Below are 27226 nucleotides of genomic sequence, written 5' to 3' on the forward strand. Positions count from 1 at the left end.
CATTAGTGGGGCAGCCTAGTGATTTTGTTGCTGGACTGTTAATTCAGCAAATGGTGGAATTTGAATTCAATAAAAATCTGGAATTAAAAATCTGATGACCATGAAACCATTGTCGATTGTCAGAAAAAAAGATTACTTACTTAGTGTGTGGAAACAGGCCCTTCGGCTCAACAAGTCCACACCGACCCGCCGAAGCGCAACCCACCCATACCCCTACATTTACCCCTTTAACCTAACACTACGGGCAATTTAGCATGGCCAATTCACCTGACCTGCACATCTTTGTGACTGTGGGAGGAAACTAGAGCACCCGGAGGAAACCCACGCAGACACGGGGAGAATGTGCAAACTCCACACAGTCAGTCGCCTGAGTCGGGAATTGAACCCGGGTCTCTGGCGCTGTGAGGCAGCAGTGCTAACCACTGTGCCACCGTGCCGCCCACGAAGACATCTGCTCATTAATATCCTTTAGGGAAGGAAACTGCCATCCTTTCCTGGTCTGGCCTACATATGACTCCAGACTCGCAGAAATGTGGTTGACTCTTAACTGACCTCTGGGCAATTAGGGATGACAATAAATGATGGCCTTGACAGTGATGCGCCCATCCTGTGAATGAATGAATTAAATTTAGATGTACAATTATAGCTGATATCCTCTCATTTGAGTGCCTTCCTTGAGATGGGTGAAGTTGATTTGCTTTGGCAGTCGGAACTCAGGCATCTTAAGCATGTGGGTGGCCCACCGGAATTGGTTTCCAATGATCGTGGCCTCAATCTGACGCTATTGGCTGCATCAAGGGTGCTGATTTCCTCCCAGCTGATGTGGAGAATCCAAGTTAAAGACTGTTCATGGCAATTCTCAAGGGCCTGCAGGATAAAACAAATATTTCAAAGACTCCTTGAAGGTTTCCCTCAAGAAATGCAACATAGATGCCAATGCATGGGAGACTCTCATTCAAAAGAAACTGACTTGGAGGTAGCTCCTGTATGAAAGGACACGATCTTTTGAAAACACTGCTCAGCAAGAGGAATAATGGAAAAGTAACCAGAGAAAGGAACAAGCAATTTCAAGGTCAAGGAGCATTTAATGCACATACCTGCTAAATGTGTGGTTGGAGATGCTGCCTCTCAGCACCAGGGACCCAGGTTCAATTCCAAGCTCGGGTGATTGTCTATGTGGAGTTTACACATTCTCCCTGTTTCTGTGAGGGTATCCTCTGGGTCCTCTGGCTTTCTCCCATAGTCCAAAGATGTGCAGGTCAGATGGATTGGCCGTGCTAAATTGCCCATAGTGTCCAGGGATGTATAGATTAGGGGGTGGTTAGCTTGGGATATGCAGCGTTATCAGGATAGAGTGGAGGTGGGGGGTGAATCTGAGAGGGATGCTCTTTGGAAAGTCGGTGTGGATTTGTTGGCCTTAATGGCCTGTTTCCACACTGTAGGGATTCTATGTCAGTTCTTCTATCCTATTCTAAGAAATAGTCACATTGCTGTGGGTCTGGAGTCACTTATATATTAAGAGCAGCACGGTGGCTCAGTGGTTAACACTGCTGCCTCACTGCGCCAGGGACCCAGGTTTGATTCCACCCTCTGGCCACTGTCTGTGTGGAGTTTGCACATTCTCCCAGTGTCTGCATGGGTTTCCTCTGGGTGCTCTGGTTTCCTCCCACAGTCCAAAGATATGCAGATCAGGTGAACTGACCATGCTAAATTGCCCATAGTATTAGATTCATTAGTCGGGGGTAAATGTAGGGGAATGGGTCTGGGTGGGTTACTCTTCAGAGGGTTGGTGTGGATTTGTTGGGCCAAATGGCATGCTTCCACACTGTAGGGAATCTTTAAAAAAATATACACAAGGATAGCAGATTTTCTTCCCTAAAGGATATATGATTTTTTTTCCAGCACCACACTTTTTGGCTCTGATCTCCAGCATCTGCAGTCCTCACTTTCTCCCATTTCCTGTGGCTAATTCACCTATCCTGCATATCTTTGGACTGAGGGAGGAAACCCTTGCAGGTGCAGGGAGAATGTGCAAACTCCACACAGACAGTCACCCGAGGATAGAATTGAATCTGGGTCCCTGGAGCTGTGGGACCACCGTGCTGTCCTTGAAGTGACCTATAAACAGTGATTCGATCAAACTCATAAGAAATTTGGAGAAGTGTTAGTCCAGCCATTCTTTTGTGCAATTTTTGCATTGAAATATTTGGGAAGAATGTTGTAGAAATTGAAACTTTTACAATCAAAGTAACAATAATAAGAATGACAAGCATAAAGAGAGAGAGAAATTTGCAAATTGCACCTTGGTAGCTGCCAAGTAAATCTGCTGATCGTATGATCTTGGGTCCACTTTTTGGATTATTGAGTATTGAATAATTTGTCTGCACTGCAAGTAATAATTTCTCAATAATCCTAACATTCAATGCATAATGTTTGGATTGATTCCTGTTTTATTAAAACAGTTTGCACCTTTTGAAAAGTGATTTATCAACTAATCTGTCAGTGGTTTCATTTAATCTTGTGGTGTTTCATTTTTGATTGTGTATATTGAGGTAGAATTATTTGAACTTCAGGGATGGTTTTGAAGGAATAAATGAGCAGAACCTGTTTTCACTGGCAGAAGCAGTAACCGGAGGGATACATAGTTAAGGTAATTGCCAAAAGAACTGGAGGGCCCATAGAGCTCTTTTAAAAAAAAGCACACAGTGAGGTGGTATTGTACTGAATATCTAACTGTCTGGAAGGATAGTGGCAATAGATTTAGTTCTAGCTTTGTGAAAGGTATTTGATCAAATTAGTTACAAAAGTCATGTTAATATGATTGACTGACTAAGAGGATTGTTGACACATTTTATTTCTTTAATATAGTTAAATAAGTGACCTTTTCTTTTAAAATAAAATTACATTTCACCTATTTGAGTAAATATCAGTCTTGGACTGTCATCCTTTTGTCTACTTCACTTTAGGTTTTCTTGCTGGCATTTTGTGTGACACTGCTTGAAACTGGCACACACAAGATTCTATTTGGACTGTCTATTATAATAAAGCTGTTTTGTCTTGATTGATGCACATGCCTAATGTGGTTTCAGTGAATGTGGGAAGAACGAAGATGAAGACAAAGTTGAAGAATTATTTAGAACCAGAATTGTGTGGAAGACTAACTAATTTGGCGCTTTGACCAGGCTTAACTAGGAAATATTCATTTCTCAGCAACTAAAATTTTCTTGAAAGAGTTGAGCTGCAGCAGAGAGAAATATAATCACATGGCCTAAGATTAGCTTAAGATGGGTCTTCAAGATAGAAAACAAAAATGGGCTTCAGTAAGATCAGAGAAAAACTGGTATCTCTTGTTTAAAAGAAATAGGATAAGCGATTAGAATGAAATAACAATAAGATTAAACTGAGTCTGAAAGTTTAAAAATAATTCATCACTTTAAAAATAAGAATTTTTCCACTTTGATTCACTATTCTAGGACATTATATCTAGACATCATACCAGTGCTAATGGCTGAAAATTTATTTTGTTGAACTGAAGATTCGATCCACATTTGTATCAGTTCTTGTCTTTTTGGTTTAACATGGTTTCTATTTTTATAAATTACCTGATTTCTTTCAGCTCATGAGGATGAGGATAAGGATGATGACTTTCGAGCTCCACTCTATAAGAACGTGGAAATCAAAGGAATCCAAGTACGGATGAAATGGTGTGCGACATGTCATTTTTATCGGCCACCGCGATGCTCTCATTGTAGTGTGTGTGACAATTGTGTTGAGGTAAGAGATGCTGCTTTTAGAACTTGGTGCTGAGGTTAAAAAAAGCTGGCGTTGCATTGTTCATTTTTTTTGCATTTCACCCCCTATTTCCTAAAGAAATTTCAGATATGATAATTGCTGCAGTCTTTCCATTAACTTGCCCAAATAATGATCACTTGTGTGTGAATCTTAATGGTGAGCATCAGTGATGTTATTTTATCATTGCTGTTAAGCCTGTGCAGTTACAGTGGGATCTCTGAATAGTAATTAAAAGCTGTAGTAATGTTTATGGATCAATGTCCACACTCAAACATCATCTATTACTAAAACTAATTGTCCTGTTCTTTATACCATCCAGATTTTGATGGGCTCTTTCTGAAGTTAATTGAAATTAATCCTGGACCTTTTCTAGACTGCTCAGCTGACAAATTCAGCGCTTAAACTAATGAAATTTTTCATTGTATCATTTTAATATGTATATATTATCTTGTGCAATACAAACAGAATAATTAAAATAAAGCTTGCAAAGTTGTGTCAGATGTGGACACCTCTCTCAAACTGCATTTTGTTGCAACTGGGGAGAAGAACAGCATTTGGAAAAGGAAACAACTTGCTGAACACTTCATAACTCAGTTCATCTTTGTAGCTTTGTAGTGAGTTTTGAGCAATCCGAGGAGTTCTCAATGGTACTGCTTACCATCATGGTTAAATAAATGGTCAGATAATGCTTTTTTGAATGTATAACAGTCAAGAGGCACAGTCAACATCAGTTAAATGGATGATGTACTTGTGTTGGTGAAGTCATTGTGTTGTAATTCCGTTGATTTGATATAAATTTTGACTGTTTCAAAGATTTTTTTAAAAAATTATCTTTCAATTTTTGTTTTGGTTCACTCTCATTTTTAGGATTTTGATCATCACTGTCCATGGGTAAACAATTGCATTGGGCGAAGAAACTACCGTTACTTCTTCCTCTTCCTCCTCTCCCTTAGTACACACATGATTGGTGTTTTTACCTTTGGACTGATTTATGTATTAAAACATATAGAAGAACTTGCTGCTCCACACACTGCCATCACGTATCCTTTTGCTGCATTGCTACATGGATTGAGATACTGTTGAAACTTGGAGTATTCTCCACTCAAGTGGATAGATGAACACCAGTTTGTATTTATGCAGTGCCTTTAGCATAGTAGAACATCCAGTGTTGCATTTTAGACAAAATGTGGCATCAAGAAGAAAGAAGATATCTGGACAGGTGACCAAAAAAAAAACTCAGTCCAAGTAGAGCATTGTAAAAGATACCTTAAACATTTAGTTCTTCTTCGGAGGTCTGTCAGCATAGTTGGCTAGATAACATTGTAGAGTGATGCCAACAGTGTGGGTTCAGCTCACACACTGGCTGAGGTTACCATGAAGGTCTTTCGTACTCAACCTTTGTCCTCGCCTGAAGCATGATGACCCTCTGGTTAAACCATCACCAATCATCTCTCACTATTGAGAGAGCAGCCTGTATTGTTCAGTAGAACTGTGGCAACTTTACTTTTTATTATGTTTGAAACTATTAAGATTTTCAGATTTGCTTGATATCCCTGACAGCTTTAGACCTAGCTCTCATATTTAACCAAAAAGATTACAAATTTAATATTAAACCAACTTACAAAACTTCAAAAGCAACTTTTAAAAATAATCTTCCATTAAATTCAATTGACTGCAGACAGTGTTTCTCACTGTGTTCAGCCATGAATGGCGGAGCAGGCTCAAGGGGCTGAACAGCCTACTTCTGTTCTTTCTTAGTCTTATGGCCTTATTTGTAATTATTAACAAAATATTAATCAGCATTTTCTGGTGAACTATCCTTAATTAATTTGATTCAAAACAAGTTTGCAAAATATAAATTCTTGCATTATTTTTGAAAATTGATTTTAACTTAGCAGTTTGGTAAAGAATGGCACTCTTAAAGGATGTATTATGTTGGATCAGAACAGCAATGATTTGAGTTTTAACAGATTTATTGCAAGTACACTCTCCACCCCCTTGACCAGAATTTCAATTGGCCTAAAGGTGGACATGTTGATTATTGACCATCTTTAACTTGTTACAGCATCACAATGGATCAGAATGTTCAGTGACCTTGGAGTTACTCTTAAGTGAGGGTCCCCTATCCATCAATCTGATCTACTGGAAGATGGACCTGGCTTCAACAGTGTGCATACGTGCTAGGCAGTCTATTATTTTGCAAGGGGTGTAAAATGGTTAAAACGAAAATCTATTCAGCTGTTCATTGTGGACAAAGAATTGAATAAAATGAGCTTTGAGGTCATAGAGTCATAGAGATGTACAGCATGGAAACAGACCCTTCGGTCAACCCATTCTCGCCGACCAGATATTCCAACCCAATTTAGTCCCACCTGCCAGCACCCGGCCCATATCCCCCATATCCCTCCAAACCCTTCCTATTCATATACCCATCCAAATGCCTTTTAAATGTTGCAATTTGCCAGCCTCCACCACTTCCTTCGGCAGCTCATTCCATACACGTACTACCCTCTGTGAAAAAGTTGCTCGTTAGGTCCTTTTTATATCTTTCCCCACTCACCCTAAACCTATGCCCTCTAGTTCTGGACTCCCCCACCCCAGGGCAAATACTTTGTCTATTTATCCTATCCATGCCACTCCTAATTTTGTAAACCTCTATAAGGTCACCCTCGGTCTTCGACCCTCCAGGGAAAACAGCCCCAGCCTGTTCAGCCTCCTCCCATAGCTCAAATCCTCCAACCCTGGTAACATCCTTATAAATCTTTTCTGAACCCTTTCAAATAATGAAGCATTGAGTGTGAAAAAAGAAAGGCATACACCAAGTACTGTATTACCTAAATAATAAGAGGCATTGCATTCCACAGTAATTTCCACAGTAATTCTTTGTGTAAAGTGCTTTGAGACATTGAAAAGATGTGATAAGATGTTCTGTAGGTAGATTTAATGCACTAGAGTATGATGTAAGCAGATTTCACCTATATGACTACCAAGGATGAAAGTGAGAATAAAAAAAAAGGGTAGAAATATTGTCAATAAAATGCAAGAGATTGCATGCACACATGCTCACTCAGTTCATATTGGCAGATATTTTGCCCTATGAATAGAAAAAAGGAAGACAATCTTACATTTCTCGAACACGTTCCATAACTTAATATTTTCTAAAGTTCTTTACAGTCTGAGGTATTTTTGAATTATAGTCACATTTGTAATATAGAAAACCCGGCAGCTGATTTGAATAAGCAATTCCCCCCCTATAAACAGCGTTGTAATAATTACCAAGCGAAAGAGAACACTGCAGATACTGGAGATCAGAGTCAAGAGTGTGATGCTGGAAAAGCAGCATCTGAAGTCAGGCAGCATCTGAGGAGCAGGAGAATCGACGTTTTGGGCAAAAACCCTTCATCAGGAATGAGGCTTGGAGCCTATGGGTGGAGAGATAAATGGGAGGGGGCTGGGGCTAGGGGGAAGGTAGCTGAGAGTGCAATAGGTAGATGGAGGTGGGGGTAATGGTGATAGGTCAGAGGGGAGGGTGGAGCAGATAGGTGGGAAGGAAGATGGACAGGTCACGAGGCTGGTGCCAAGTTGGAAGGTCGGATCTGGGATAAGGTGGGGAGAGGGGAAATTTGAATTGCAAAACCTGCACCCACACCTTCCCCTCCTCACCTCCGTCCAAGACCCAAAAGAAGCCACATCCATTAAATTTTCGCCTACCCTTCCACACGTCATTTACTGTATCCATTGCTCCCAAAACGGCCTCCGCTACATTGGGGAGACAGGACACACACTCTCAGAACGCTTCAGAGAACATCTCCGGGACACACGCACCAACCAACCCCACTGCCCCGTGGCCGAACACTTCAACTCCCCCTCCGACTCTGCCAAGGATATGCAGGTCCTGGGCCTCCTCCATCGCCACTCCCTAACCACCCGACGCCTGGAGGAAGAACGCCTCATCTTCTGCCTTGGGACCTTTCAACCCCATGGCATCAATGTGGATTTTACCAATTTCCTCATTCCCCCTCTCCCCACCTTATCCCAAATACAACCTTCCAACTCAGCACCGTCCTCATGACCTGTCCTACCTGGCCATTTTCCTTCTCACCTATCTGCTCCACCCGCCCCTTTGACCTATGGCACTCTCAGCTCCCTTCTCCCCCCCAGCCCCACCCCCACCCCCACCTCCTCCCATTTATTTCTCCACCCCCTAGCTCCCAACCTAATTTCTGATGAAGGGCTTTTACCCGAAACGTCAATTCTCCTGCTTCTTGGATGCTGCCTGACTTGTGATAGTTACCAGCCAATCTGATTTTGGAATGTTGCTTGAAGGATAAATATTGGCTAGGACATCAGGGATAACTAGAGCCATAGAATCCCTGCAGTGCAGAAAGAGGTCATTCGGTCCATAGAGTCTGCACTAACCCTTCGAAGAGCATCCCACCCTGAGACCAAAAGAGCGTGCAAACTGTGCACAGTCACCTGAGGCTGTAATCAAAACTGGGTCCATGGTGCTATGAGGCAGCAGTGCTAACCACTAAGCCACCATGCTGCCTTCTCTTTTCTCTTCAGAATAGTAATGGATGAATGAGAATTGAGCACACAACTGAACCAGAGCTGATATGCCCAAAGGAAAGTAGGGTTTCCTGTTTTGGTTGGAGGATTCAGCATGAGCCCTTCTTCAGCGATCCTGAAGAAGGGCTCATGCCCGAAACGTCGATTCTCCTGCTCCTTGGATGCTGCCTGACCTGCTGCGCTTTTCCAGCAACACATTTTCAGCTCTTTCCTGTTTTGGTTGCCAAGTGTGCAATCATGTCCTTTCTATGACATTATTTTTGTGTTTGTATTTCTCACTTAATTTCATTAAAATGCCAAATGTGGGTTATGTAGTGATCTCTTCTGTTCAAATGTTCACTTACCTTCAATTTACAAATTATTCTTGCTTGGCTATTTAAAAATTCCAGTAGGAATTATACTATATTCACTGTAAAGTGCTTTGGGATATCCAGAAGTTGTGGAAGTTGCTGTATAAATGCACGTCTTCCCAATTTTCATGCAGGACTTTGAAGCTCTCTCATTAGCACAATATGCTGTACAACTAGTTTCTTTACCTTCAGCTGACATCTTGTGCCAATTACCGTGCATCAATTTGTCTGTATTTTTAATTTCTATCTATGTTTCTCCTGTTGTCCCATCTTGATGTTACTTTTCAATTCTGTCTTATCACTAGCAACCCTTCAAGAGTCAGGATTTTGGAAAATATTCATAATATTTTATATGTGAACAATATGGGCATACTTAGTTGTTAGCAATGAGGTTGAAAGAGAGATGAAGGTATTGGAACTTGTGTGCCAAGTCAGTGGATGGTGAACTGTTTTAGTAAATTTATGAAAGTCATGGGATTTTGGTGCTAAACCTCAACAATGTTCAGGTCACACTTGATCATGAGCACTGTTAAATATCATTCAGGCAGAAGCACAAATAATTTTCAGTTCTGGAAGTTTGAAGATACACTGTAATGTTGACTTTGAGAAAAGGCAACCGAAGACACTAAAAGTACATGTATCAAGTACAAAATGGTTATGTCAAGTGTACTTTGCCCAAAGACCATTTCTTGGCTTATTGTCAGACAATTCTATATCCTGAGCTATTTTCTTGGCACTTTATTTTATGTCAGTGGTGGCTTGCCATTGCCTTGTGCTTTCAGGGCCAGGGTGAGAGGCAGGTGCAATCTTCTACACAGGAACAAAAACTGTGCTGTTGGTATAAATCTAAACTAAATGCTGTCCCCTAACCAACAAAGTCGAAGAGTGTGGTGCTGGAGAAGCACAGATGGTCAGGCAGCATCCGAGGAGCAGAAGAGTCCACGTTTCGAGCATAAGCTCTTCACCATCTTCTGCTCCTCGGATGTTACCTGACCAACTGTGCTTTTCTAGCACCACACCCTTGGACTCTGATCTCCAGCATCTGCAATCTTCACTTTCTCTTGGTTGAATCTAACCAACAAAGCTAACCTCCCCCCCCACCTCCTAAAATGTAGTGGATACAAATTGAAATCTCCTTTGCAGATAAGGCATGATGATAGGAGAAGGGAAGAATGTGGAAACTGATGAAAGGTCATTTTAACTCCAATGTTAGAACTTTGTGAAACACAAAAACTGATAATGATGTATTTATGAGGTCTCCATAAATAGCTAATGGCATTGGCTCGGAGAGAGCACCCTTGTGTCTAAGTCTGAAGTGCATAACACTCGAGCCTCATTCCAAGACATGAACACATTGTGCAGGCTGACATTTTAGTGCTGTGTTGAGCAATATTTCCTTGAACTTTTCTTAGCAGCGTATAGCCAGCTTGTTGCACTATGCTACTCTGTTGAGATTAACGCATGGTCATAGAAAATAAAAGAAGCTTGTGCATGGCCTACTTGTTCCTTCTGCCATCGGTTCCTGATTGCTGCAAAACCATGAACCCCCATAGCTTAAAAGAAACATTAATTTTGAGAGAGTCTTGCATTGTTGGGGGTGCCATTTTTCAGATGAGACGTTGAACATTCTGCGTGTAGATTTTAAAATAATAAATAACCTATGCCATTATTTCAAAGAAGAATAATTGTTTGGTACACTGCTCAATATTTATCCTTCAATCTCAAACAGGTTATCTGATAATTATCTCATTTCATTTGGGATCTTGCTTTATTGGCCACCCATCTCTTGTATGTGAAAAATCTACACTGTCCTGAATCAAGGTGCTTATAAGTGAAAGTTCATTCTTTCAAAATGGATGAATGGAATTCCTTGTTTCTCTTCCACATCTATTTGGAAAATTCAAGTTGACTTACCGTGTTTGAGTAGGTGATCTGAGCTCTTGAGCAATGGGGAAGGGATAAAAGAAAAATCATCTATGAATCTCATTATTGCTTTCTCACTTTGTCAAATGAATGTGGGTGTGGAGATGAAGCAAGAACTGGGAATGGCTGTGATTTCCCCACAATAAAATATCATACTGATCTTTGACTAAGTTGATATACAAGAATTGAACAATTAGAATTTGAGGATGTGTAGGGTTCATAGCAGTGAAAGGGTAGAGGAGAATTAGATATGAAAATAACATTTTTTAAAGAATAATATACATTTTTTAAAGAATAATATTAATATACATGGAAACTAATTACCTGCAGAGTGAATAGTTCGGAGCTCAGTCAGAAGGAGGATACAAGGGGTCTGCCATTTGAAATTGAGATGAGAAGTGCTTTTTCTCAGAATATTGAGTGTTTGAATCTCTCTTCTTGAGAGAGTGGTGGTAGGAGGGTCATTGAATGGTTTCAATGCAGTGGTTGATAAGATTAGGAACTCAAAATTATTGCATTAGCTATGAATATGGAGTTGAGGCCACAATCAGATCAAACATAATTTTATTGAATGATGGAGCAGACTAAAGGGGTCATGTGGCCTACTTATGCACTTCATTTGTATGTTCATAAGACAAACTGTACTTTATATGCAATTAAGACCAATAAGCAGGAGTATATGAATTTAAGTTGTTTCTCATTTTGGAGAAACTATTCTATAGGAAGAGTGAAATAACTGTGTAAGAAATATCAAACAGGTGCATTAGATTGAAATTATTGAGAAAGTTTACTATGCAACTTTTGCAGTCACCAGTTCAAATAGATTAAAAAAAATTAATTTGTATATGTTAAATTAATCATTACTTATTGAATGTGATTCTTCCTTGACTGAAGTAAATAGCATGGCTGTTATGTGTATAGCAGGTCTTTTCTTCATTCCTGTTGTAGGTCTTACAGGATTTCATATGGTTTTAGTCGCCAGGGGACGGACAACAAATGAACAAGTAAGTTAACCAAACCAACATCGAATTGTAACTTCGAGAAGAATGCATTGAAATGTCAATGTTCTCACATCCGGTTTCTACTGTATTTTTGCTGCCTTACTTCAATCACTGGCACACTCAAGTTAAAGGTTTACAAATTGGCATTCAGTTGCTGCAATTTTTAAAATATATAGCATTGGTTTATTGTGTGTACTAAATCAGCATCTTCTGTTATTCAGGTAACTGGTAAATTTCGAGGTGGTGTAAATCCATTCACCCGAGGATGCTGTGGTAATGTGGAATATGTATTATGTAGTCCTTTAGCTCCAAGGTAAGCGTGTCTATTAAATTTCTCAATCCTAAATTGAAAAAGATAGATCTGATAACCAGCTACATTCATAATGAGAAATGAATTTTAAGTTAAAATCAGGATTTCTTCTCTGTAAATTTAAACCTGATTCAACTTGGATGCAGGAAAAGGAACAAATCCATGACCAAAGTTTGCATGGAATAAAATAAAAGTTCAGACATGTTGCTTTTTGTACAAAGTTTGATGTCACATTTATAAAACATACAATATGTGTAATGGTGCTAAAACATAGACTTTAAAGATGCCACTTAATAATGTTGCATGAAGTTGGCTGGTTTGGGATCAATGGGTTAGTGTCTTCTTCCTTTATTAACCCCAGCAGACAAACAATTTTTAATATAGTTCTCTCATGCCTTCTACATACCAGTTCACAAAATGATACCTTTTATATAATAAAGTGAAAATGAAACTTTGTAAATTGAGTTTTATTGACTTATCTTTTATCAATAATTTTTAGCTTGGCTTGCTTAACTATTTATTTTTCTGTTGTGCTATCATGAATGGTATAACTATTTTGATTTAGTCCCTTCCCCCTCTTCCTACCTCCCCCCTCTCCCTACCTCCCCCCTCTCCCTACCTCCCCCCTCACCTTTGGCTTGCACTGACCTTAATGGCTTTGCATGTAAATATTTAATTGGCTACAAGAGTGATTACTGGTGGTAGAGACAAGTGGGTGGAAGGAATGTCATGTTGATTTTGATGGGAAAATCGTTTAGTTGTGCATAATAGCACTTTTGGGTGAATGGAAAAATGAAAAGAAAATTACAGCAGACCCTACGAAAACAAAAGCAAACCCTAAGGAAAAAAAGAGAAAAACAGCAGACACTAAGAAAACAAAAAACAGCAGGCCCTAGGGAAAAACATAATAAAGCAGACCCTTAATAGGGAAAGAAGAAGCAGACCCTGTGCAGAAAGAAAAAGAAAACACCTTTATGGCATTTATGGTGCAGTGATAGTCTCCCAATCTCTGAACCAGGAGACACAGGTTCAAGCACCAGCTGCTTCAGAGATGTGTCGTAGCATTTCTGAAAGAAGCTGATGAGAAAATAGTTTTTTTTTAAATTGATGTAAATAAAGCAGATTCTGTTCAGAAAATATAAAGTATACTCTGAAGCTCTTGTGATGGTGATAGTGTCCCTACCTCTGAACCAGAAGGCTTGGGGCTCAAGTCTCACCTGCTCCAGAGATGTATAACAGCGTGTCTGAACAGATTGATTCAAAAATATCTATGAAAGCAGACCCTGGGATGGGTCTGCAGAATTGTCTGAGCTGGAGCTACTCTTTGTATACCACGAATAGTGGCACTATTTTATGTTCAACAGTAAATGATGCTCCTCTCCTGTTGAGCTCTTCAAGTTATTACACCAGAGATATTTGATTAATTCTTTCTTTATCTGGCTTGATTCCAATGAAGATTTCTTTGAAAAGGTTGAATGAAGTTGGAAAAAGGTTAGCTGAATGAAAATTATATATCCTTATTATCATAATTATAAATATATTATAAATGTTGACAATAAGCCTTGTTTTTAGTATGGTTTATACTTATGTGTTAATGGGCACCAATGAATCACTGAATTTTATGATCAAACTGTATGAAACGCCAAGGACAGGTCAGATTGGACCTCACTGTGTGTTAAACCTTGTTATGTATGTTGGAAATGTTACGCGCAAACTTTCTTTTATTTTGATGGTGTTGATTCCTGTTCCCAGGTATGTGGTCGACTATAAAAAGAAAGAGTTGATAACAATAAAATCCCCTTTTGTCAGACTTCCATTGTCTGAAAGACAAATTGCACTCAAGGTAAATGACAATGGAATTCAGGACAATCTGAAAAGGACCAAGGTAAGGAGCCAAATTGTGTTTTAATATCTCAAATTCTTTTAGTATTGTATCCATTCGCCTTGTTAGGTTGAATGGCTAATTCTGCTCTTATAGCTTATGGTTTTAGGATCTATCTATTTGAATTTAAAACTTTGAATCTCAGCCTGAGTAAACCTTTAATATCTTTGCATATCGTTAGGTTCCCTGCCAGGCATCTGTCATACATAAAACAGTATTGAAGTGCTGTGTTTAGCTCTGAATTAGGAGAAAGTGAGGACTGGAGATCAGAGTCAAAATGTGTGGTGCTAGAAAAGCACAGCTGGTCAGGCAGTATCCGAGGAGCAGGAGAGTCGACGTTTCAAGCATAAGCTTATGCTCAAAATGTCGACTCTCCTGTTCTTCAGATGCTGCCTGACTGGCTGTGCTTTTTCAGCACCACATTTTTTGACTTGTTTCTCAATTACCCTACTTAGTTTGCCTGACCGTGTCCATCATTTTGGTATACAGGCTGAAGTTCCAGGACATATTAGTAGATATTGTGTAGTATTTAAAAAAAAGATATATTTTGTTAAACATTTTCGACTTGCACTCGTCTGGACATTTTACAAACGTGCAAGTTCAAGGCAGGAAAGCCTCCATTCTACCTTTGTGCCTAACCCAATAATTTTTGACTCCCCTGTTAGTTAAGAATATTGTTTACCTCTGCCTTTGAACTATTTAGTGACCCTACTTAACCAGTCTCTGGGGAAGAGAGTTTCAAAGATTTCTTTCACTCTGAGAGGAAGCATTTCTCTTCAACTCCATCAGAAATGGAAGACTCCTTATTTTCTTTTTTGACCTAGTACAAAGTCTGGCTGTTAACTGTCAATCAGCATTAATGGGTGCATTCTCCATGGCAATGCCGGTACCAATCACTGTCAACTTGCCACTCTCCTCCAGTGATATATCAACGTGGTTTTTCCCCTTGAATTTGTATTCTTATAAAAGATTCTATATAAAACATTGGTCAGACAACAGCTAGAATATTGTGAAGATTTTTCAAGCCCCACATCCTAAGGAAATATATACTGGATTTGCAGGCACTCTGGATAAGATTCACTAGATTACTACCAGGTATGGAGGGACTGTCTAAAGCAGAGACATTAAGTAGGCTGGACCTTACTTAATGAAATTTAGAATAATGAGAGGTACTTCATTCAAACATGCAAGATCCTTTGAGGACTTCACATGGTAGATGGAGAAAGGTTGGTTCCCCAAGTGAGAGAGTCAAGGACTGTAGGGCATTATTTCGGAATAAGATATTGTATATTTGGGACAGATGAGGAATTTCTCTTCAGTGGGTAGTGAATCTGTGAAATTCTTTACAGCAGAGCGCTGTCAAGCCTGCGTCATTAAGTACATTCAAAACTGAAAGAAACAGGTTTTTAATCAGTAAGAGTATCAAGTGTTAATGGGAAAAGGCAGGAAGCTGGAGTTCTGGATTACCAGATCATCCATGATCTCACCAAATGGCAGAGCAGACTCAATTGGCTGAATGGCCTATTTCTGATCCTACATTGTTTTGTTAGCCTGATGAGTGCAAGACAAAAAGCTTTGACAATATTTTCAGGTTCTGTACTACCAAATGTACTACTGTGGGTGGCATGGTGGCTTAGTGGTTAGCACTGCTGCCTCACACTTCCAGAGACCCAGGTTCGAGTCAGCCTTGGGAGTCTGTGTGGAATCTGCACTTTGCAGGTTAGGTGGATTAACCATGTAAACATGGGGTTATGGGGACAGGGTAGGGGTCTGGATCTATGTAGGATGCTCTTCAGAGGGTGGTTGCAGACTCGATAGACCTAATGGCCTCCTTCTGCATTGTCTGGGTTCTGCTTCTATGAAATGACTATTTGTAATACTAGATACTTAGTGTTATGAAATCAGCTTCTTAATTATGGCAATCGATGTTTGCTTCACTACATGTTTGCATCAATTCCAGGAGTTTAGAGACTAACTAAATCTTTTAAATGTTAACACCTTGTAGGATCCTGTTTATAATCATATCAATATATCTTTAATGTAACATTTCAGAACTTGAGTTCAAATGATTAGAACTATGAAATCACTCCCTGGTAAATTTTTGATCTATAAGTTAAGGATTTTAGTTGTGATGTTATTAGCTGCTTCATAAAAACAAAGTGTTGAGGTCTAAGTTGACTTCTGTTGTATGCATGTTAGTCGTTCTGGTTTCTCAGCCAGTTTTGCTGGATAAATTGCATATCATAAAAATGCTGGAGCCAGGGAGGAAAAATGGAACTTCTTGCTAACAAAGAATACTTAAAATATTTAATCCTGATTTCAGAAATTCTTTCAGTAATAAAATGAACATATTATGTCTTGTTACTTGGAGCAGACATTCTTGCTCAAATAATTAATTTACCTGAGGATATACAAGTTAATGCACTATGAACAGTCCCAAAAACATAACACGTTACACAAACTAATCAACTTAAATACTAATCTGCATCAAAATTTGTTTGAAACAAAATCAGAAATTGCTGGAAGAGCTCAGGAGGTCTGGCAGCATTTGCGGAGAGAAGTAGATGTTTTGGGTCTCTTGACCCTTCAGTTCTCTCCAAGCAATTTCTAATTTTTGTTTCAGAATTTGTTAGCATGTTTTTAATACTTGCATTGTTGTCACTATACCCTGTTAGGTTTTGTATTAGTGAGCTAAAGCTAAATGTCTTCTGATATTTCTTTTTAAATCCAGTTAGTTCATGTAAATGAAATTCTAACCTCCCTTGTGCAAGATATATAAGAAACATTAGATATAGAACATAGAACAGTACAGCATAGAACAGGCCCTTCAGCTCATGATGTTGAGCTGACCACTGATCCTCATGTATGCACCCTCAAATTTCTGTGATCATATGCATGTCCAGTAGTCTCTTAAATGTCCCCAATGACCTTGCTTCCACAACTGCTGCTGGCAACGCACTCCATGCTCTCACAACTCTCTGTGTAAAGAACCCGCCTCTGACATCCCCTCTATACTTTCCTCCAACCAGCTTAAAGCTATGACCCCTCATGTTAGTCATTTCTGCCCTGGGAAATAGTCTCTGGCTATCGACTCTATCTATGCCTCTTGTTATCTTATATACCTCAATTAGGTCCCCTCTCCTCCTCCTTTTCTCCAATGAAAAAATTCCGAGCTCAGTCAACCTCTCTTCATAAGATAAGCCCTCCAGTCCAGGCAGCATCCTGTTAAACCTCCTCTGAACCCTCTCCAAAGCATCGACATCTTTCCTATAATAGGGCGACCAGAACTGGACGCAGTATTCCAAGTGCGGTCTAACCAAAGTTTTATAGAGCTGCAACAAGATCTCACGACTCTTAAACTCAATCCCCCTGTTAATAAAAGCAGAGTACTGAAGCTCCAGTAAATGCTTTTGATAACACCCACAATTCATGTACTTTATTGAAAATAGAGTGCAACAAAAAATGTATTACTTTAATGTTTAAGGATTTAAAGGCAGATGCCTCCAAATGGTTACTCTGCTGATTAAATGCTAAAATTGCATCTGTTCTTTGTAGTCAATCATTGTTTGCTTTAGTCTAAAGGAAGTTTGGAAGCTTTGGAAGTTCCATCAACAGATATCGAGCCTCCACTCCCACCTAAACTTGGTTCAAGCAAATATGCAAATCTTAAGAATCAGCTCACCGCTTCAACTAATGAAGGTAATGTGATGAATCAAGAAATGGCAAAATATTTCTGCTTAGATCTCATGTCTGAATAGTTGCTGTTTTCCTGAAATAATTTTACAACGATAGGTGTCTGAAACATGAACAATTATAAACCAGTAATTGAGAGTGATATGTTTTAAGTGGATGGTAAATATTGGTGTACTCTTTTGATAACACTTTGCACATATATCTGCTTATGTTCAAGTAAAATAGAACTAAAAAGTAATCAGGTGTACTTTTGTTCCTATACACACCTTTTAATAAAGTGCACCCATCATAAAACTTGTATTTCTACATCCTATATGCAAGTGCTCGGTCTTCGAGTAGAACCTGCAGAAAACTCTCCCCAGTTTGTAGATCCTTCGTTTCTCACTAGATTTAACTTGCCCTTTTGTTTTATAAAAATAAAGGAAGTTGTTTTTAATGTTTCTAATAACTTCAGATTATACATTATTGTTGAATTACTTTCTGTAATTTGTAAATATTAGAGGAAAAATGCAAATGCCAGAAATCTACTGAAGTGTCATTGCCCAGAACATTATTCTTTTACAGCTTTTTGCAGGTTTGCTCCAGTTAACTGAATATAAGCTGATATAAATCATAATGTATATAAAACATATACACTGAATATATTTATTTCTGAATATAAACTGACAAACGTAGTGAAAGTGAAACATGTCTTCAACTCTAGTAAAATTTAAGTGACTTATTTATTTCCTCCCTCTTTGTTCCAATTTCTTTGGATGATAATTGCTGTGAGGCGTATGTAACAATGAGAAATTCAGATTATGGCTAATTAATAGGTTGAGAATAGTGCAGATTGCTTCCTTGTGCCACATTGAAAGACCACTTTTAAGGTCTACAAGACTGTTATTATCTTCAGTTCCTGTTGTGATAGTGCAGACAGGTTTTTGCTGGTTTGCTTATTTTATTACTCTGTTAGATACCTGGCTGAAATCAGGAGTTCATCTGGTGTTTGCGTGTAATCTGTATCTTGCAATGTAGCTAGTTGTCTTATGTATAGTTAATAAATCCAGTGTTCTGTTCACAGTAAATTATTCTGTTTTAGTGTTTCTATGATAGTGGTGGCTGAAGTATGTAACAAGATTTTTTTTTCAAGTACATAAATGTATATATTGTGTGCAACCCTGTGGATAATGACCTGTCTCAGGTGTAAAAGGAGCTACATTTGTTTAACTAGACTTTTTGTTGCTGGTGGAATGCTTTGTTTAACTAGACTTTTTGTTGCTGGTGGAATGAATGTGTAGCATGGGAGCGAGAGATGGGTGGCATGCTGTGCTTTAAACAAGGCATTATTTTAATTTAGAATGTAGAGCTACAATATTTAGAATGAAACATGTAGCAGCAATGTGACCAAAAAAAAAGTATATACTAGGAGATGATGATATTTGGTGTCATAGTTAGGGATTATTGGTGAGAGTTACATTAATTATTACTTGTTCGCAGGTAATATTGCCTCAAAAGTTTTGATACCCTCACTTTGCTTGGAAAGCATAATGTAAATGCAGTTAGATTTTCAGCATTCAACAATGCTTTAAATCCTGTGGTTGCAGAATAAATAGAATTTCATTTTTCTAAAAAGACAGCACATAATTTCCAATAGAAACAATTGATTTTGAAAAATCAAGTTGAAGGAGGGAGTTAAAAAAAAGATGCAATGGAATAAAGCAATTTTGCCAAGTTTATCTACTGTGTCTACTTTGCACTCCCAGCTCAAGTTGATATGCTAGTACATTGCTTACTTTAATCTTTGTTCCACTTAGTACTCTTTCTTTTCTGTCGTCTTTTCCTCGTCCTTCTCCACAGGGAAGTAGTTATTGAACAGTGTTATGGTTCTACAAATAGCTGTTGTTAAAGTGCAGGCTAGGCAGTGATGTTGGTGGTTTTATCGAAATCTATCCTTAACCGGTCATATATGAACGTTTACATTCACACTACTTTTCATCAATGAGTTACTGGATGACATCAGGATCAAGGATTTGATTAATTGTTCTCTCTGTATCCTAGTAGACTAATTGTAGCATTTGGTCATCACCTCATTTGAAAGTGTTTTACTTTGCCCATAACACATCACATTTGAGCTGCTTTGTGAGAATCCTCAGCACACCATTTAATACACTTATTCAACCAATCTTTATTCCTAAAGGGTGAACCTGAGTATTTCCTTTCAAATTTTAGAATGAAAAAGGTGGAGTTAAATTTAGTGTTGCTATAATTAACTCAACTTTTAGTGAGAGAAAGATTTGTCAGAAAGCTGTACACAGATATCTGTGTTGATGATCTACTTGTAATTCTGTAAGGTATGCTGTACTGTAGCTGTGGAATAGGTTTTAAGGTTTTTCAGAGTATGGAATTCCTAGATGGAACATCTTACAGTTCAATTTTCATTTTTAAACATTTTGAGTACTGAGTTTTCTTCGCATTACAAACGTTGGTTACTTGGAAGTAATAAATCACTGAATTGTTTTCAACCAACTCCTTTGTTTGAAAAAGACTGAATGATAACAGATTGGCTAATAGGTCTTTACCATATGAAAAATGACAATAAACATGCTAATGTAAATCCACTTTACCAGTGCAAAAGTACTACTCCAGTACTCAAAGGGTTTATTTTTGGCTATTCCAATCCCCTTAATATACCCCACCACCATTATATTCTAATCTGTCATAAAGCTAACGCAGCTTTATGTTTGATTTTCATTTTTTCCCGTGTCCCGGAATGGGATAGCTGAGTTAGTTTACATCTGGTTCTGACATTTAAAAGCTCCTGGAAACCTTGTGATCAGGGTGGTATTTACCTAGATTCCTCTGACCTAGCCCTTCTGTTGTTTTTCAGTAGTTAGAGTGTACCTTTTGTGTCTGTGTGTACTGCTACCTGTACTACATTGTCATTGTCTTATTGCAGATAGTGGTCTCTCATCCAAGCCCATCAACCCACCCACTCCTGCCATGTTTAAGTATCGACCAACATTCAGCAGTTCAGATGCAAACCCCAAAGTCCTCTACCATGCTGCTAGTGATAAGGTGAGGAGCGTGCAGCCTCCGGCGCTAGACATTAAGCCTTATTCATTACGTTTTTCTCAGAAGCATGGGAAATATTAGATAACTTGACTAGAATGGGAAAAATTTGAGAGAAATGTTAGCACAACACTGAAATGGCACTTTCATCCACTGCACTAACCCTTTTCAAGCCACTGCACTGCTTGTTTCTAGAATCTTGAAGAAAATGATGTGAATGTTATACTACTTTAATAACATTATTGATTACCTTATGGCATGTTTTGGATCGCAAGTAAAAGGAGCTTGGGATTTGTATAACACATTAATCTCCAAGCATTTCACTCATGGATTTCTCTTGCCACGCAGTGACATTTAGGTAGGTTTAGAAGATTGCTATTTGCTGTTATAAGTTATGATTGATAATTTGTGTGGTCAATAAATATGCTTCTACAGAGTTTGTGAAGGAATTTGTTCTGATGTTTTTAATACCTATAACCAACGTATGTTTCGCTTTATAAACAAATATTGCCAATGGTCAGTTTCATTCTACAAGACATCTGGCAGCCCATGACTTCTAATTTACCATCTGTTTGATCTTTTTAAAATAACTTAAAATGAGCATCCATTAATCATTGAGCCTTTGTTGGTTAATTAACATCTTTGCTATCCTGTTCTTTCACAGTGGGATGAACATACAGAGGGGAGAAATATTGGAAAGAAGAATTTCTTTTTTCTTTGCTATATGAGTCTTTGGGGAAGTTATAAAATGTAATGCACTTCATTTGAAACTGAAAATGAGTAGTTTTCTTGTTTGTGAATTGATTATAACTTTCAGATTTCTTTTAGAAATGGTTGATTTGCCAAACAAAATTTAATTATCTTTTAAAATATTGGACTCTCCCAGAATGAAAACGTTTGGAAGTTTAGATGAAAATCAAACTGTTTTGGGGTGATACCTGCATACTCCTGACCATGAAGCTTTGGAATCAGACATGTATAAAGCATTGCAATTAAAGTAACACAACTGTGTTGTAATTTTAATATGATGCGAGAGAGATTCAGATTGCATCAGCAAGTCAATATTATAACCTTTAAAGGGAATGTCTACTGTCAACCTCCTATGATCTTTATCAGCTTTCTCTATCTACTTCATGTGATTTCTATATAATAGTTGAAAATTATACTGTGTATTTGCCAATTTGAACAAGAACAAATTAAATATTTTTATTGAAGAATTAAAAACGTTGGTGGCAGCAACTGTGATTGTTGAGTAATAAAATTGATTATTCCTGGTATTGTCTTATCTCCTGCTTTATAGATTTCCACGCAGGAGGGACATAAAGAGGGAGCTATTATGGAAGAGTGCAGCAGGGCCCATGATTACAGGTCCGAGCCAAATCTCGATATTCCTGACTACAGATCGCCATCACTTCACAAGACGTACCAGTCATCCCCCTTCCAACTTGATTCACTCTCTGTTAATTCTCGTTCTCTGAGCCTGAAATCTGCCCACAGGAAAGGAACAGATAAGGTTCAGATACACCAAATGAAGTCTGATGGCTCATCCCCCAATCCATACAAAAACATTTTTGGTCCAAATTCATTGTCCAACAAGAATGGAAGCCTGTCGTACGATAGTTTGTTGAATCCCACCACTACACACCCTGGGGTAGATACCACTGTACATACTGGAGTGTCAGGTGTGGGATACCATTCACCATACCTGTCGGCCAAAATGTGCCAGATCCGAGGGGTGAATTTCCAGCGCCAGCCTGTGCAAGGTTACAGCCCCAATCATAGAGCCTCACCACCGCACCAACGGGAACCTTCACCTGTCCGATATGACAACCTCTCGAAGCAAATCATGGCCTCCATTCAGGAGCGGAAGGCAATGGAAGAAAGAGGGCAACTCCTTCGACCCTCACCTGATTCAGTGTTTCTAGATTCAGGGGCACATGACACACCTGGGTCATATAACCTACAGCAAGTGAACACTTTACCGGATGACTCGAGAAGGACAACCACTGGTAGATATGGTTCACGAGATAATCTTCTGTCTCCCGGCAACTACAGCACAAGGAACCCTGTAATGCGCACATCCGCTTCCTCCCTCTCGAGCACGGTGTCAAGGGTAACAAGGACTTCGACAAGTTCCCTTCATGCAGATATAGCAAACAACAATGTGCAGTCCCACCACACTTTGCAAAACAGAGCTGTTGAGACTTCATACAGGTCTCCGGGTCATCAAATCACATCTTCCTCATTAGTCAGGTCCCCCTCCTATGGGAGCCAAAAGCCTCTGTCCTTCGTCACTGCTATGGAAATGTCAGAAGGTGTGCCTCAGCCTCTGATTACCCCCTGGTAGGTAATGCATCTTGTCTTCTGAGCCTTTCTAAGCTGTGTTGGCAGTGTAAATTCAAATTGACTGACTTTTGTGTGGATTGAATAAGAAAGAAAACTATCATTAGGTCTGTACAATAAGATGAATTATAAAATTAAAATAAAGTGACAGAGAAGTTCAACATCTGTGAAGACAGAAACAGAATGTTTCGAGTACAAAATGACAGTTCTTGAGAATAGTGGCCTGATGTATTTGTCTAAATAAAACTCCAGAGCAATACCTGAATGTACCATTGTTGTCTTTTTGTTTTTCAGTGATGAGGTTCAGATGAAGGCAGCTCACAGCAAATTTAATGGACAGCCAAAACGTTTATCCAGGATGGATAGCCGGATAAGCTCAACTTCTAGTTCCCATGGTGCTATGGTCAGTCCCACCAGGCAGCCCAACGTGAAAAAAGTGTCGGGTGTAGGTGGGACCACCTATGAGATCTCGGTGTGAACAGCCATCAACCACGGCAGCTGTAAAGCTGGATGCACTGTGAAGACTATCGCAGCAGCTGTGTGTTATTTTTTGCCCAACAAGCTGCAGCCTTATTTCTCTAGAAATAGTTTTACAACAAGTCCGAAACATGGTTTCAATTCAGGGCAGGCCCACTGCAAACGTTTTATTTTGTCATTTTATTTTCTCTTTTGCTCCAGAAAGTGATTTTTTAAAATCCTTTATCATAGAAAGGATGTACAGTTTTTGTTGAAACTGCCATTGTACACTTACCTATCCGTTGGAATCTTGTGTAAAATTTTGTGCTGTGATGGTTTAATAGTAACCTGGACTTCTGTAATGATTTTATGATGAAGAGTTTTAGTCTGGCCTGCCAATCAAACCTGTTAATACTAGCTTGACAAATGTAATACTTTTTATTTTGTGTTAATAGATGTAGGCACAATTGTGTGGCACCAAAGCTTGTTGGTTCCCTTCCTTCTCAGGAGGAAGTGATGCTCCTACATCAGCCAAACGATGTTTTAAAACTCTGTCCTCTAGGAGACTTTATGCCATTAGACAACCTATCAGATATCCTTGTATGTGAGTATATGTGCGTGTGTGCACCTGTGTGTCTATTAGAGCTTGTTTGGAAAAGTTAAAGGGAGAGTGCATTGTTATAATGCTTCAAACCTCAAAGCTTTAAGAATGTTCGATAATACAAATTATTAAAGTGTTAAAGTTTCCTGTCAGTAATGAAATGTTGGAATTGACAGTGTATATAATTTCATAGATTTCTAGAAGAGGAGTTGATCTGTGCTAAGACTAATGATGAAAAAGTATTGTAAATAAGCAAATTGGCTGTTATTCCATCTCTTGACTGGTGAGGTTTCAGAGTTCAGGCTGTTTTCACACTGCTGCAAAGTAATGGAATATGAGATATTTGCACTCTTGTGTCGCATATAGTACATTTTTCATTTTTATCATGGTTTTAAGGAACTGCTGAGGTTAAGTTAAGTTATTTCCTCCACATCTCTCATAATATTGGTCTAGGACTGGGAAAAATTTCACCATTCTCTGCCTAGAATGACAGCTAGGCTTTAGTTTGCTAAAGAGGGAGGAGAAAATCCATTTAATATCAACTTTTTTAAGTGTGATGTTTCATGTATTATTTTAATTGCAAGGAAAGATCTCAAATATGTGTCTAACATGACTTTTTAAACTAACATCAAATGTCTGATGCAGTGAAATTAGCCACTTAAAATGGACCCTGGTTTACTAATGTCAAGAACCTTGAGGATGCAAATATTTTTAGTTTTGATTCAGATCTTTTCATTCTTTGTTTTGGTCCTCTTGACTTAACATCAGCAGGTCTGATATAGATCTGTGGAATTAAATGTGTCAGATATTTGCACTGTTTGCAGTGAGATGAAACAATCTTTAATTCTCAGGTTTAGTTTGTTTTGGCATAAAAGCCCCATAGTGGCTCATGTAAGCCTCTCATTGGCTGTTTGGAAAGAACATTGCACATGTTGCATCTCTGTCATGTATATCTTGGATATCATTAAGCTTCATACCATCAGGGCCAGGAGCACTTTTGGAAACAATCATGGTGATGTTAACTTCACCTTCCTCTATAGGTCTCATCAGAAGATCCATATGCCTCTGCTTAGTGTATGATTTAAAATTTATTTATTAAGATTGGCTTTCCTTGTTATGAATTAATAAATACCCTTTCTAGTCCCATTTTAGATATGGGCTAGAGAGTAATAACAGGGGCCTCCACAACTTGATGAGCAAGTTGTCTTCTATTATTTTTATAAAGTAATTGAGTCTCCTTAAACCAAGATTTCTTTACTGAAAATAGTTTTCTTGCTCCACAAAAATATTCACCGTTTATAGTTATTAAGAAAGGAAGGAATGAAGAGAGGAATGTAAATTAATAGCTTTCTTGCTATTACATTAAAATTTGAGTTCAAAAGGCTTACTCAGCCCATCAAGCGTGTTCTTTTTGAAAATCAATCAACTATTTTGTTTCTCTCATCACTGGCTCTCTTGCAAAACAAAGTAAAAATTTATTTTAAACACGTTGCAGAATCGACATCAGGTTTTAATTTATTCCATAAATTTAAGCCTCCAAGTTAGTCCTTCACCTTCATTGCACTAACTTTTTTTCTCTTGGCTTTGTTGTACCATAGTTAGTTTGCTTTATGATCCCACAACACTGGATCTGTCTCGTTTTGGTACCCTTCGTTATTTTAAATGCCAGATTAATGTCGTTCTGGGGTTTGACTTTTTAATTTCAACTCCCTTGCCCTTCCATTTCCTCCCCACCCCACCCCCAATAGGAAAGTGAATGCAATTGATCAAAGAATCAGAAATGTGAACAAAACTACAATTAGTCCAGCACCTCATAATCCAGTTTGGCTTGAATCATTGTTCCATTAGAAGCCTAAAATCCTGGAATTGACCCATCCGTTGCCTCTGGTATTCCATATTGTATAGCATTTTTTAAAAAATTCCAACAGATAAAGGATTAACTATTTTGCATGTAAAAATAAGCTAAAGCCAAATATTTACAATTTAAGGACTGTGTAATATCTTGCATCTTTCAATGTCAGTTTCTACCTACCAATGTCATTTAGTCTATGTAAAGTTCGTTGAATGTTATTTCTGCAGAACCTTTAGTTTTTCCACTCAATTTTGTATAATCTGTACAATTGACATTGAACTCCCTCCTCGTCTCCTGCTCAAGATCAGCGTAGCAACTATTGTGACAGATCTCCTCCCACTAACTGTTGCAACTCAGTTGAAAAATTCCAATTGCCAAGCCTTGTGGAACTTGGATGATTATGAAACAACAACAAGAGATTTTGCAAAATTTCCTCCAACCACAAATGTATCATCAACTTTTGAAAACCTCAAACTTAAAAAAGCTTTGTAGAGGGATAAGAGATAGGTGGCATAGTCAACTGGCTAAATAATGGCATGTAAGCATCTTATATTTATATTGCTTTTATTTTAAATTCTTTTAAATCAATATGCAATTCTAAAACTGCCTGTGAATTGTGCCTATAAACTAGCAGTTCTGGTCTAACCTGTTTCTTAGAGACTGTAATATTTTTTTAAAAATTATTTATGGGAAGTGGATGTCACTGGCTGAGCCAGCATTTATTGCCCATTTCGAGTTCACCTTGAAGGTGGTGGTGAGCTGCCCTTTTTGAACTCCTATAGCTCATTCGGGATAGGTAGATCCACAATGTCATTTAGGGAGTGAGTTCCAAGATTTTAACTCCTGAAGGAACGGTGCTACTTTTCCAAGTCAGTGTCTGGTGTGGCTTTGAAGGAAACTTACAGTTATTCCTGTGTGCCTACTGTCCTAGTCCTTCTGGATGAAAGTAATCTTGGATTTATAAGGTCCTGTCTAAGGTGCTTTGGTGAATTTCTGCTGTACACCATGTAGATGCTTCCCACTGCTGCTGCTGAGCGTCAGTGGTGGAGGAAGTTAATGTTGGCAGATGTAGTGCCTAGCAAGTGAGCTGCTTTGCCCTGGATGGTGTTAAGCTTCTTGATTGTTGTCCAAATGCACCCATCCTTGCAAGTGTGGAGTATTCTATCACATCCCTGATTTGTGTCTTGTTGATGGTAGGCAGGCTTTGGGGAGTTGGAAGGTGAGTTACTTCAGTATTCCTAGTCTCTGATCTGTTCTTGTTGCCACAGTATTTATTTAGGTAGTCTAATTCAGTTTCTGATCAATAGTTCGCCCCAAAGTGTGGATAGTAGAAATTTCAATGATAGGAATGCTAGTAAATATTTGCTTGGATCCTGTCTTGTTGGAGATGATAATTGCTTGGC

At 38.6% G+C, this 27226-nt stretch overlaps 1 protein-coding gene across 1 annotated transcript in view; it reads left to right on the forward strand.

Annotated features, from left to right (window-relative positions):
- zdhhc8b (zinc finger DHHC-type palmitoyltransferase 8b) overlaps nt 1-26973 on the forward strand; it is a 222144-nt gene extending 195171 nt beyond the window's left edge. The window contains exons 3-11 of the mRNA XM_043715429.1: nt 3617-3774; nt 4660-4832; nt 11536-11638; nt 11857-11948; nt 13698-13830; nt 17403-17526; nt 20459-20577; nt 21872-22914; nt 23209-26973. Coding sequence (XP_043571364.1) covers nt 3617-3774; nt 4660-4832; nt 11536-11638; nt 11857-11948; nt 13698-13830; nt 17403-17526; nt 20459-20577; nt 21872-22914; nt 23209-23392 — 2129 coding nt within the window. The 3' untranslated portion in view covers nt 23393-26973. The remainder of the gene's footprint in view (nt 1-3616; nt 3775-4659; nt 4833-11535; nt 11639-11856; nt 11949-13697; nt 13831-17402; nt 17527-20458; nt 20578-21871; nt 22915-23208) is intronic.
- Nucleotides 26974-27226: the final 253 nt, after the last annotated feature.

This window comes from Chiloscyllium plagiosum, chromosome 25 (genome assembly GCF_004010195.1).
Source record: "Chiloscyllium plagiosum isolate BGI_BamShark_2017 chromosome 25, ASM401019v2, whole genome shotgun sequence".
Taxonomy (NCBI): domain Eukaryota; kingdom Metazoa; phylum Chordata; class Chondrichthyes; order Orectolobiformes; family Hemiscylliidae; genus Chiloscyllium; species Chiloscyllium plagiosum.